Below are 12,585 nucleotides of genomic sequence, written 5' to 3'. Positions count from 1 at the left end.
AAAAGCACATGTCATCAGATAAGGGTGCATGTTTGATCAGGTGCTTTATGTATTTCGATAAGTCATTCAACAGTCAGAGATTATGAAGTGTTAAAAATTGTCTTGTCTATAACTTAACTTTGAGGTTTGTGTCAGTTCCTTCTGTTCTTCTCTTTAAATTACTATAAAGCTGCAATATCGTTGTGTTCTTCTTTAGTCTCGACAAATTTTACAATAATGTTATATGGTAGTATACATATACAGATTATTAATTTATTATCACCACCACTGAATATAATAGAGGATCATCTTGCATTTACAGGCGGAGGAAGCTTGAAGAACCGGGTTACCGGGTACACCCCTGTAATTTTTTCTATGCCGAACATCCCCTAAAATCCTAGCAGAAAAAATAAAGCAATGATTGCCCTGTGCAACTTTTTAGTACATCGAAAAGCACCGTGTTTTTGGCCAAATATGATAAAATTGCACTGCAAAATTTTGCGCTTCGCGATCACGCAAACTGGCCCATCAAAACATACACAATTTCGGCAGTAGCGTAGCCGGGAAGGGGGGGGGGGGGGGGGAGAGTGCCCCTGACAAAAAATGAAAGAAAAGTGTCCCTCTGACAAAAATGAAAGAGAAAATCGGTAGGGCACAACACGATGGCGTTGCCGGGGCTCGAACCCTCAACCTTTCCATAGTGCAGTTATGCTGCACAGCAAACATGATTCGACATTTACAGTACTTAAACCTGGTTAACAGGGTATTATTCCAGCAAAATCAATCGATAAAGACTAGCCCAGCTGCACATTGGACTGCACTTGTGCCCAAATATGGCAATTGCCAATCAATAATCACCCACTTTAAATCCCCGGACTCGCTCCACTGACCAAAGTTGTATGGACAGATATGGGAGTTGTTTTTGCTGTTATCTGTCATTTACATATTTACGAACATTTGCAGATGCCCCACCTACTCAGTTTTTAGCCTACATGTAATGTATACATTATTCTTGATTGACAGCAAGTACAAAAAATATCCGTCAAGTGGTTTAGCTTTAATGCCCTTCGGAGGAGAGTGGTCCACAAGTGAGTAATAGTCACTAAAGGTTGCATTCGATTTACACAGGGAATTTTGCAGGCCATGCCGTGCCCTTCCTTACTAAAACACCAAAGTGCGAATATTTCCAAACATAAATTAGCTAAAAATTTAGGACATGTTACAAAACTACATTTTCTAGAATTTCAGAGAGTACAAAAATATTGGCCGGTTATTTTTCACACAGTGACGTTAACTAGGCAATGCCCTTTACCTCTAACATAGGCCTACACTATTTTTAGAGGTCATACGTCAATGGTGAGAGACGTTACTGTTCAACTGTGTATTGTGTATAGGAAAATGAACAATAACTGCAGTATGCGATTACGAGGCGGAGCCCGATATTGATAATTGATATAATGATGATGATGATAATATTATTAATAATATAACAACAATAACAACAACAACAACAACAACAACAACAACAATTACCACCATAATAATCCAAGACGTAAGAAGTTGTATCTCCTATAGTTCATAATAATTAAACATCTCAAAAAAAGTAACTAACCCCCCTTAAATAATGACCATTATTCAAAAACGGGTGATTGTATTACAAATCTGTAAAATGCGTGGGAACCAGAATTGATTTCTGCACATTGTGACACCTAATTTGTAGCAAATCAATGTAACCCAAGATTGCAGTAAATTGTATTGATTTTGTATTCAGTGTAATGGAAGGAAATCTGTGTAATGATATCTGAGTGTTTTTGTATTGTATGTAAGTGCAACTTTCAAATCTGGACCTCACTACATTAAATTGACAGGTGTTTTATTGTTTTCTGGGCTATCGTATCAAATGAGGTGTCAAAATGCGCAGGAATAAATTCTGCTTCCAACGCATTACACAGAATTGTAATATAATAGTCCGTTTTTGAATAATGGCAATTATTTAAGGGGGGGGGGTAGTTACTTTTTTTGAGGTGTTATAGCACTTATAAAAATCCATGATCAAATTTATCGTTTTACAATTTTAAGTCTACTTTGTTTTGTTTGATCAGAGTCATCGTGTAATGAAAATATATCTATTGTTTCCTGTTTCAGATATATTATATTAATATGATATATAAAGAGGAAGTGACCAGGGGTTATCTATACCATGGCACAGGAACTCCGGGAACAGCGCCGACCTAAACGTCAATATATCCTTCTTTGTCCGTTGATCTGCAAGTACTGCGCTAGACGTTATCAGTGGCCATTTACAGGATATTGGAAGCACGTACGAAGTCATGAATCGAAATACAAACGATTTTGGTGCTATTCTGGTGAAAAGAATGCAAAAGAGAAACGTAACGTCAGTAGAAGACAAGGAGTGGCAAATTTACGTAAGTTTTTCGACAATTAATGTGTGTTTTTTGTACCTCTACAAAACCCCGCGGCAAAGAAAAACAACAAAAATTCCGTTAGACATAACTTCCATTACCCCTAGAAATCCCTGTTAAAATGGCGAGGGCTTCTAAGAGCAAGAACATGTTACTCATTTCGGCAACAAATGGGTGGTTAATTCTGCCCTCCATAGGCCTCCATAATAAATGCAAGTGACTATGGGGTATATGCATGGTCACTTAAACAGTTAGCACGGTTATAATTAAGACGCAAGTGACCATGTACACAATACAATACAATACAACTGAAATTTATATAGCGCCTAAAACCAAACAATTGTACTAAGGCGCTGATAAACACTTAAACCAAATAAAATTACAGTCCATAGGCAACATTAAACAAATGGCATTTCAAGAGTCTTTCTACACACCCCCAAAGTCACTTACATTATATTTTAGAGGGCAGAGTTAACCGTCCATTTGTTGCCGAAATGAGTAACATGTAATTGTGGACATAGCTAGTTCTTGCTCGAAGCCCTCGATGGTTAATTCTGCTGCTTATCTAAATTCTAACTGGCAATATGTCAAAACCGATTCCAACATCATTATACATAACTCTCCTGAGTTCTGACCTATTAACCAAACCCTTTAGCATTGTAATGCTTTAATGCACACACCTATGACGTCATGCTATTGTTTTTTGACTCCATTATTTTTCACGAATGGAGTGATAAAAACAATTGCATTTGTATCCATTCCATTGATTAGTTTAGTTGAGTTGGAAGAAGGGGGTATCATGTTGTATGACATTTGATCCTTGTTGACCCCATTGGACATTTGTTAAAGTTGTTAACATAGCTTATCGATATCTGTTCATTTTTTCTGACATAGAAACGTCGATTAGCTCTGGTCTTATTAGCCATATTTTGTAACACTAACTACGAAGGGCCATGGGGTTGTTGTAACCACCTTATTTTCTATTACAAACGTCATTTACTGTTTTATTTGGTACCAATGTATAGCTCCATAGGTCTCTTCTATCCAGTGATACCGAAATAAGTACAGACATTCCTTGCATAATGCCCCCACATTATCGCTATGACGTCATAATATGAGCACGCCCTCGCAAATATTCTACCCATGTACAAAAAGTATAGAAAAAAATTGTATTGTGTATTGAAGAAGGGTTACTAATAGAATCCTTGGTAGAAGTAGGGCAGGAATACTCCGCATCCAGCATGTCCAGTGGCTCTTATTAATGTACAGTTACCTTCCTAATACAATCTACCCATAAATTTATCTTATTTTATATACTTGCAGGAGATCAGTTAGCTACAACCGCTCAAGAGACAAACGAACCATTGCCTGCCAAAACTAATCAAACACACGAAGTTACACACTCTGCAACTGGCTCCCCTAAACCACCCGCCACCAAAACCAAGCAAACGCATGAAGTCACCAACTCAGCAATTGACTCTCCTGAAACATCTTCCACCAAAACCAATCAAACACACGAAGTCATCGACTCAGCAATTGGCTCTCCTAAACCATCTTCCGCCAAAACCAGTCAAGCACACGAAAACACACACTCTCCAATTGGCTCTTCTAAACCATCTTCCGCCAAAACCAAGCAAACACACGAAGTCACCGACTTTACAATTGGCTCTCCTAAACCATCGTCTGTCAAAACCAAGCAAACACATGAAGTCATCGACTCGGCAATTGGCTCTCCTAAACCATCTTCCGCCAAAACCAAGCAAACACACGTAGTCACCGATTCTCCAATTGGCTCTCCTAAACCATCTTCCGCCAAAACCAATCAAACACATGAAGTCACCGACTCTCCTAAAGACCAACCCAAGAGTAAATCTGCAACACTACGCCCTAAGACCTGCAAATACTGTCATCGTCGATTTTTCCATCGGTTTTGGCGATACCATCGACATCTACGAAGTCATGAACGAAGGTACGAGAGACATTGGTATAAAGGAGGTCATTTAAATGGACAGAAAAGAACTGCAGCACGTCAATCAAAAGATCGTGACAGCAATAAATCCTCAAAAACTTTATCGGATGGACAGAAAAGAACTATACGTCCATCACAAAATCGTGAAAGTATTGCATCCTCGACAACTTTATCAGATGGACAGAACAGAACTACAGTACGTCCATCAAAAGATTGGGAAAGCCATAGCACCTCAAAAACCTTAGAAGTTCTACATAAAGATAACACATCAAAAGTTGTAGAGGTGTGTGTAATGGACACTCATGAAGACAGAGAGAGTGTAGTGGATACGCATGAAGACAGAGAGAGCGTAGTGGATACGCATGAAGACATAGATAGTGTAGTGGATACTCATGAAAACAGAGAGTGTCTAGTGGATACGCATGAAAACAGAGAGAGTGTAATGGATACGCATAAAAACAGAGAAAGACTTTCTGAAAACAATACAGGTAACAGCAAGACTACTTCAGACAATGAATCTTCAAAGCAAGTCACAGATACATTCAGAATTGTTGACGAGAGCATAAAAGATAAAGAAGAAGATGGGAGAATACTTCGTGAAAATCTAATAAATGATCGAGGACATAATGAAGCCGAAGTGTCAGCAGGTAGTTTATCTCCAAAGCTTATTTCCGACAGGTACGGAATTATTGAAGAGGGCATACCAGATGAAGAAGAAGAACAGAGACTACCTCGTGAAAATCTAGCACACGATCGAGGACATAGTGAAGCTGAAGTAACAGCAGGTGGTGTATCTTTAGCCATTAACACGTCGGAATTGACTGAAAATATTGCAATTGACCAACAAATAGTAACTCATCTTCAAGTTCCCCCAATCGATCCTGACAACAACAGCGATGATACGTCTTCTAATGCTACGTCTTCCAAGAAAACCACAGATACATCAGGAACCGATGAGGGCGCGATAACTGAGGTTAAAGAAGAACAGGTTGGATATGATGCATCTCCATCAACCTCATCAAACCTTCCTGAAAACAATCCACCTGTCACGCAGACATCAACATTCGTTGAAGAAAACAATGAAGTTGAAATAAAGAAAGAGATCGATTCAGAAGAGTCACCTTCGCAAGACTCACGTGTCGCTAATGACAATTACACAATCGGGGACTTGCTATCAAGGAAGTTCTTAGGGCATGCTTCTGACACATCGTCTGCTGAAAATACAGGACCTGATCTAAATGATAATAGTGTACGTATTCCTCAACCAGTGGTTCCCATAAAAGTTGAATATATTCAAGGACAGGAATCTAGCCTTGTTACACCTGGTAGTCACAGGCCATCGGACCATTCGGAAACAGGAACTGCAGACGCGGATATTACGGAAAGCCGAATTACACAAGACGCTGTTAGAAATATAGTACGGAATGAATCGTCATTTCGCGTTGAGTTGGTAAAATTACATATATATCCACAACTATCTCAATCCTACATTTCAAACCAAAGTACTCAGAACATTGTAGAAACTTTACATGATGATGAACAACCTTCCATTACAAATACTCCGAAAACACGCAAGAAAAGATTGCCTAAAGGGACCGGAACCGGGAGAGTAGGAAGGAAGAAATCGGGGGATGGTAACCATGGCGACTGGGAAGACAGGTATCTTAACGAGTTGCCGCCTGTCGGAAATAGAAAAAGACCGAAAGCTGGATACTACAGTAGATTGACTAAGGGACTGGAGGATGTAGGAAAGAACGCATGCGCAGTTGACAAATCTTCTTCAGGAACTGATTCAAGTGACGTCAACAGTCTTAATCAAAACTCTGATACATCCGTTGAAAAGTTCGGGACTAGATGGTCTTTACGAATTAAACCAAAAGCAAAGACCACCTGGGATGTAACAAAGAAAAGTAGTAGTAAGGGCAAAGAGAAAAGAAAAGAGAAACAGTTACAAAATGACACGTCAGTGAACACGTTAGACAAGAGTATTAACAATAAGCCAAGAGCAAGGGCCACCGGGAAAGTAGTAGACACATCCGCGACCAGTTGTCGTAATAGCAAGGACAAAGTTTCAAGAAAAGAGAAAAAACTTCAAAAGGATGCTTCCGTAAAAAAGAGAAATCAACATAAGTCAACAGTAAATGCCACCGGGGAAGTAGCGGCAGAGAAACCCGGCAGTAGTAGTCGAAGTAATAAGGACAAAGTTCAAAGAAAAGACAAAATGATTCAAAAGGACAACACATGCACCAAGTTAAACAAAGGCAATCAAAATAAGCCAAGAGCACAGACCACTTTGGAGGTAGCGGAGAAACGTGGCAGCAAGGACAATGTTCCAAGAAAGGAGAAACAGGCCCCAAAGGACACATCAGCCACCAACTTAAACCAGAGCAATCAAAATAAGCCAAGAACACAGACCACTTTGGAGGTAGTGGAGAAACGTGGCAGCAAGGACAATGTTCCAAGAAAGGAGAAACAGGTCGCAAAGAACACACCAGCTACCAACTTAAACCAGAGCAATCAAAATAAGCCAAGCACAAAGACCGCAAGGGAAGTAGCGGAGAAACCTGTGATTACAAACCGTGGTAGTAAGGACAAAGATCTAAGAAAAGAAGAAAAAGTTGCAAACATTTCAGAGAGGAACTTAAGCAAGAGCACTCCAAAGTTGACCGTCTCTTTGACTAAACTTGACAAACTATGGTCTATTAATCTCAAACCTGTAGAAAAATATAAACACAGAAAGGAATCGAGGACAGATGCAAATATAGATAATTACGACAACGATGACGATGGTGGTCGTCATGGTGATAAAAGTAATAATGGGAAAGGCGATGTACACCACACTGAACACAGGGAAACCGATACACAAGACTCGAGTATGTCACTTGGCAGATTTGCCACTCGATGGTCTCTTCGGAAGAGAAATGATAGTGGTAATGGAAAGAAGCAAGCGTCAGTAGAAGCAATTGACGATGATGACGAAAGGGACATTGCTGACGAAGAAGATCACAGTAGCGATGAAAGCTACAAGATAGATGACGATTCGGAAAGTGAAGAGAACGCATCTTCTGGTGATGAAATGCCCAAGTTGGTTGCCAACAAAGACAAAATCGTCGTCAAAGTGAAAAGTGAAAATGAATCAGAAGACGAGGCATTGAGTGATTATACGAACGAGGTGAGGTCTTCTTCCTCAAGTACAACATTGAAAAACCCCACCGAAAACCACGATAATATAATGCATGGAACAAACGGGAAGCAAACAGACAAGATACCAGCTTTAACGCCGCAACAGCAACCGCACAAATCTTTAGGTCAAACAAAAAACAATTTGAAAGATGAATATTACAAGAAAATAGCCAGGAATCTTGCAAATGAGCCTGAGGCCAACAAGTATCGTACCAACATGAGACGCCTGACAAAAGAAGAGTTGATAGAATTAGAAAAGAAGAGAAAGACCAAAAAATATATGCACAATGTTCCTTGCTTCAAGACAAAACGACGGAAATACTCCTGTTCAATATGTGGCAAGCACTTCGCTTTTGAAAAATATTTAAAAGTCACGTAAAACGACATTCACTTCCGAAAAAGTACGAGTGTAAAGTGTGCGGAAAATGCTTCCAGTATAAATCCAAGTTAAGGGACCACATGAATAGACATACCGGAAAGTTACCGTATCGATGTCGTATTTGCGGAAAAGGGTTTCCGGATACCCGCAATATAAAAGCTCATGAGCGATACCATACAGGCGAGAAACCGTATAAATGTGAATATTGTGATAAGCGATTTCGATTACAAGGAATGTTAGTAGGTCATCGAAGATACCACACGGGTGAACGTCCATATATATGTCACTGTGGGGAAGCATTCCATTCATCAGGTCATTTATCACGTCATAAGAAGGGTCACACGGGAGAGAACAAGAACGTACCATCAAAACCTGCAGGACCAAGACCTAGGGTTCATCCGTGCGAATATTGCGGAAAGAAATTCGAAAGTCCAAGCTCAGTGGCGAAACATCGCAGAACGCATACTAAAGAAAGGCCGTTTGCGTGCGCAATTTGCGGTAAGCGTTTCGTACATAAATCACACCGTAGTAGACATGAGAAGACAGTGCACATTGGGTTACGACCGTTTAAGTGTTCCCCGTTGCGGGAAGGGTTTCCCGGATAGTTCTAATTTAAAAATCCACGAGGAACACGTTCATGCATTTGATGACGCCTCATCGGATGAGGCTATTTCCTCGGATGAGGACGGCACAAGCAAAGCTCCGAAACAACAGAAGACAGGAAGCCGCAAAACTATAGCTCCAGTTAAAAGTAGCACCCAACCGGTTTCAAAAATGACTTCGCGAGGAACAATATCAAGTAAAGATGGTGGACAGGCGATTAGGCAAAATCGTGAAAGATATGTATTCGAAAGGGATGTCGATTCAGATGAAGCAGATTTGATTAGCAAACATCCTAACAAAGCCCATCATGAGAAGCTTTCCGATAGAAATTCTTCGACGGTTGTAGAAAAATCTACACAACAAAGCGACATCACTAGAAATATTTCTCGGAATACTGATATGTTGTATAGTAAACCCAGGCCTCCGACATGCCGGTCTGAAATGTTAACACATCAATATGCAACCGATGAGGATGCAATTGCTGCCGATCCGGGTATTCGCTCTCTGCACAGACAACGCAGTGTCGACTCAGTCGACACGGAAATCAGTGAAACACGATCAGTGTTTGAGAATTTCGTCACCCAAACCAATGTTAACATAGTAGTGAAACATACATGTGGTAAGCAAGTGAAGGAAACAATCACCTCAGAACAACAGACACACTTTTCCTCATCAGAACGAGATAAACGGAATGAGATGTTTTCAAGATTGAAGTCAACTTTACAATCTAAAACGGCCCAATCCCAAAGAAAAACCAACTCGTTTACTAATAATCAGCATGACGTTAGCGACGATGATACCATCAGAGCATCGCCTATCCAGATAAGTGACCGATATCAAAAGACCTCGCGTCTATCGACTGAAAATCGGGATTACAGAACGAGCTTAAACCGGTTGGAAAGCATCGAAAGGAATGCCAATGTCCAGTTACATGACGAATTCCGAAAGACCTCGCGCCTCTCTACTGAAGATCGGGATTTTAAGACGAGTTTAAGCCGATTGGAAAGCATTCAAAGGAATGCTAGACTAATTGCTGATGTGCTGCGTCGAAATCGACGCGGAAAGACGCTCCTCCCTAAGGAATCACAGCAACCTATCGTTGAAGAAGAACGTTTGTCATCTTTTGAATCACTTCTTCAAAGTTTAGATTCATCTGACAGTCAGTGGACTAAAACTGCGCATAGTTTCTATAATGATACGACACAAGATAAGCGTAGAGAGCCACCACGAGAGAAACAAAGTGTTGATACCCATCACGAGACTCAACATAAAGACCCACCGCGAGAGAGACCCAACGAAGAAACACACCACGAAACTAAACATAGAGATCCACTGCGGCGAAGGAGATCCAACTTGGAGACTCATCGTCAGACCAAACGTAGAGACGCACCGCGAATATCTGAAGCCCATCCACCCGATGATATAGCATCGTCTCTAGACTCGTACACATCCGAAGAAGAACCACCACCATTATCACCATTTGAAGACTTTGGTAGAGATCACGACTTGTCACGAAAATCCAGCCGCTTAAAAGCGAGCAAAAAAGTAGATCGTCAATCTCGTAATTCCAATACCAGAAGTACGTCCCAGAAACTGACTCCTGAGATGAAGAGACACCTGCATATGAAACAAAAGAAGAAAATATACCAGTGTTCCAAATGTGATAAAAGCTTTGTATCGCGCAGTAATTTAAGTATTCATATGAAGACTCATGACAAACGGCAGCTACTTCGCTGTGAATATTGTAATAAAGGTTTCGCGGTTCGGGCCGGTCTTGAGCGACATATACGTACGCACACCGGCGAAAAACCACATAAATGTAAACACTGTCCTAAACGATTCGCCGAGAGGTACTCTTTAACATGTCATGAGAGAATACACACGGGAGTGAAACCATTTAAATGTCTCACATGCGGTATGAGGTTTATTGAATCGGGTAGCCTAACTAACCATGAAAGATGCCACTCGTCGGAAAGACCGTATAAATGCAAATACCCCGGATGTTCTAGCGCGTTCAAATGGTCATCACTGTTAAAGCGACATGAGCAGTGCGTGCATCGAGGTGTCAGGTATGAATGCGAGTTCTGTAAAGCGACGTATGCAAGGAGGGAGACTTTGCGTATACATGAAAAAATGCATCATTCAGGTTCGAAACCATATCTATGTCATTGTGGACGTAGAGCTGCCAATTGTGAGAAGCACAAAGAACATAAGAAGAAGAAACATAAGTCATCATAACAAGGAAGGCCCTCTCTCTAATCTGCTCTATAGACATTTGAGAATGTCTGTATTACATACACTGTACACATCTAAAAATGTGACACCTGACAGCTACTGAAGACATGAGCGCAAGACGACCGTAAGTCCACTTAGCCCCTCAACATGTATGCACTAAAGTTACGTATAGTTTCGTATAGTTTGGTAATGTTTTATACATGTTCAGGGGCAAAAATAAATCTTTCACAACCTTTCATGATGTTTTCACCCTGGAACATGTATTAAACATTATAAAAGCCTAAGAAACTATACGTAACTTTAGTGTATACATGTTGAGGGGCCAAGTGGACTTACGGTCTTCTTGCGCTAAGGTCTTCTACTGCTGATAGTGCCTTCTTATGATATCTCCTTGATAACTTTGTTTTGTGTCAAAGAGACGAATACCAGGTTACTACATGTATATAAATCGTCCAGGTATACAAATTATCCAGTGCTACTGAGACGCAGGATCCGGGAGGGACAACGGCGAAAACATTATTGCATTGCGCAAACTGCCATGACGTCGCCCTCATCGTTTTTACGTAACGTCATTGTAACACGATCAGATTAAAACCAAAATCATCTCTATCTATCTCTGTTTATGGTATGTTTGAGTAGATATCCACCAGAAAAGCTTATTTCCAACATTTCAGTTGCTTCCGATTTTGCGTTTGCGCGTTATGCGTGATTATGCAAATAGGGGGTGTATGGATTTTAATTCGATTAGCTTTAAAGCCATATTATAACATTTGCTGAGGAAGACGCCCTCACTGAATTTTTAAAATTCCTTTTTTACACGATTAAATTGTACTTTATTAAACCAATATACCCTGCAAAAATCAAGATTCTAGGTGCTGTAGTTTTGTCAAAATCCGTGATTTTGAATAAAACGCCGGAACCGGCGCTTTATTATTACGATGGAATTATTAGTCGAACGCATACACGATGTTCATAACACACATAGTACAGGAGCAGCAACCTCAAAAAAATGACTTCGTTCACCCTCCACTACATACAAGGTTTGACACCATAGGTAGTTAGTATGGACCCTCTAGATCACTGCTAGGTAGGTAGTGGACTCAAATTGTGGTATCACTTTTTTTTTTTTTTTTTTTTATGTATGGACGTATAATCGCATAAAATCACCAAAAATAGGACAAAATTAAGGGGTAGGGGAAATATAAACTCTCATAACTCAACTTTTACTCATAATAATGAATTTATTTTGGTATGAATATGTAGCTAATTGATTGTTCTAACTGCCTAGTATTATTTGAAAGCAAACCTAGGTTTCATTTGATCATGATTGGAAGTGGCCAGTCCATACACTAGTGAAAAATCAGATTTTTTACAACAATGCGCAGGGTGTTTAATTTTGTTTTTAATATCAAGCATATCTAGGCAAACTTTGATGTTCTGGTTCAAATATTTATGTATGTGCATGTTTGCTTGCATGTTGGTTTGTGTTGTGTGGGTTTGGGGTAGGTGTGTGTGGGTATGTGGGGGTGGGTGCGGGGTGTGTATAGGGTTCAGGGTTGGGGTGTTTTACATGTTTTAATATGTCACTCGGCTGAACTATATAAGTTATATTAACAAAATTTGTTTGTTAAGTTGCCATTCATGTAATATTTTGAATATTTATATGTGTGGGGTGAGATCAACCGCTGTTTGTCAGGAAAATAGACTGAAAATGTAAAAAAATAGTTACTTTTCCACATGTAGCAGCGTGTGTAACAATATTAAGGGGTAGGGGAAATATAAACCATCATAACTCAACTTCAACTCATGATAAT

The 12,585-nt window shown here is 40.0% G+C and overlaps 2 protein-coding genes across 2 annotated transcripts; both read left to right on the top strand.

Moving 5' to 3' along the window:
- The first annotated feature begins 2,138 nt into the window (after positions 1 to 2,138).
- LOC140144242 (uncharacterized) lies at positions 2,139 to 7,933 on the top strand. The gene is made up of 2 exons (XM_072166058.1): positions 2,139 to 2,405; positions 3,726 to 7,933. The coding sequence occupies exons 1-2, from the start codon at positions 2,180 to 2,182 to the stop codon at positions 7,931 to 7,933; spliced, it is 4,434 nt and encodes a 1,477-aa protein (XP_072022159.1). The 5' UTR covers positions 2,139 to 2,179.
- Positions 7,934 to 8,347: 414 nt separating this feature from the next.
- On the top strand, positions 8,348 to 11,580 carry LOC140144248 (uncharacterized). Its single transcript, XM_072166065.1, has one exon. The coding sequence runs from the start codon at positions 8,468 to 8,470 to the stop codon at positions 10,772 to 10,774; it is 2,307 nt and encodes a 768-aa protein (XP_072022166.1). The 5' UTR covers positions 8,348 to 8,467; the 3' UTR covers positions 10,775 to 11,580.
- The last annotated feature ends 1,005 nt before the right edge of the window (positions 11,581 to 12,585 follow it).

Source organism: Amphiura filiformis, unplaced genomic scaffold (genome assembly GCF_039555335.1).
Source record: "Amphiura filiformis unplaced genomic scaffold, Afil_fr2py scaffold_46, whole genome shotgun sequence".
Classification (NCBI taxonomy): Eukaryota; Metazoa; Echinodermata; class Ophiuroidea; order Amphilepidida; family Amphiuridae; genus Amphiura; species Amphiura filiformis.
This window is presented reverse-complemented; position numbering and strand designations above follow the sequence as displayed.

Coding starts and splice junctions, on each gene's coding strand:
- LOC140144242 (XM_072166058.1), top strand. CDS start 2,180: ATGGCACAGGAACTCCGGGAACAGCGCCGACCTAAACGTCAATATATC. Junction 2,406..3,725: donor ACAAGGAGTGGCAAATTTAC/GTAAGTTTTTCG, acceptor ATATACTTGCAG/GAGATCAGTTAGCTACAACC.
- LOC140144248 (XM_072166065.1), top strand. CDS start 8,468: ATGAGAAGACAGTGCACATTGGGTTACGACCGTTTAAGTGTTCCCCGT.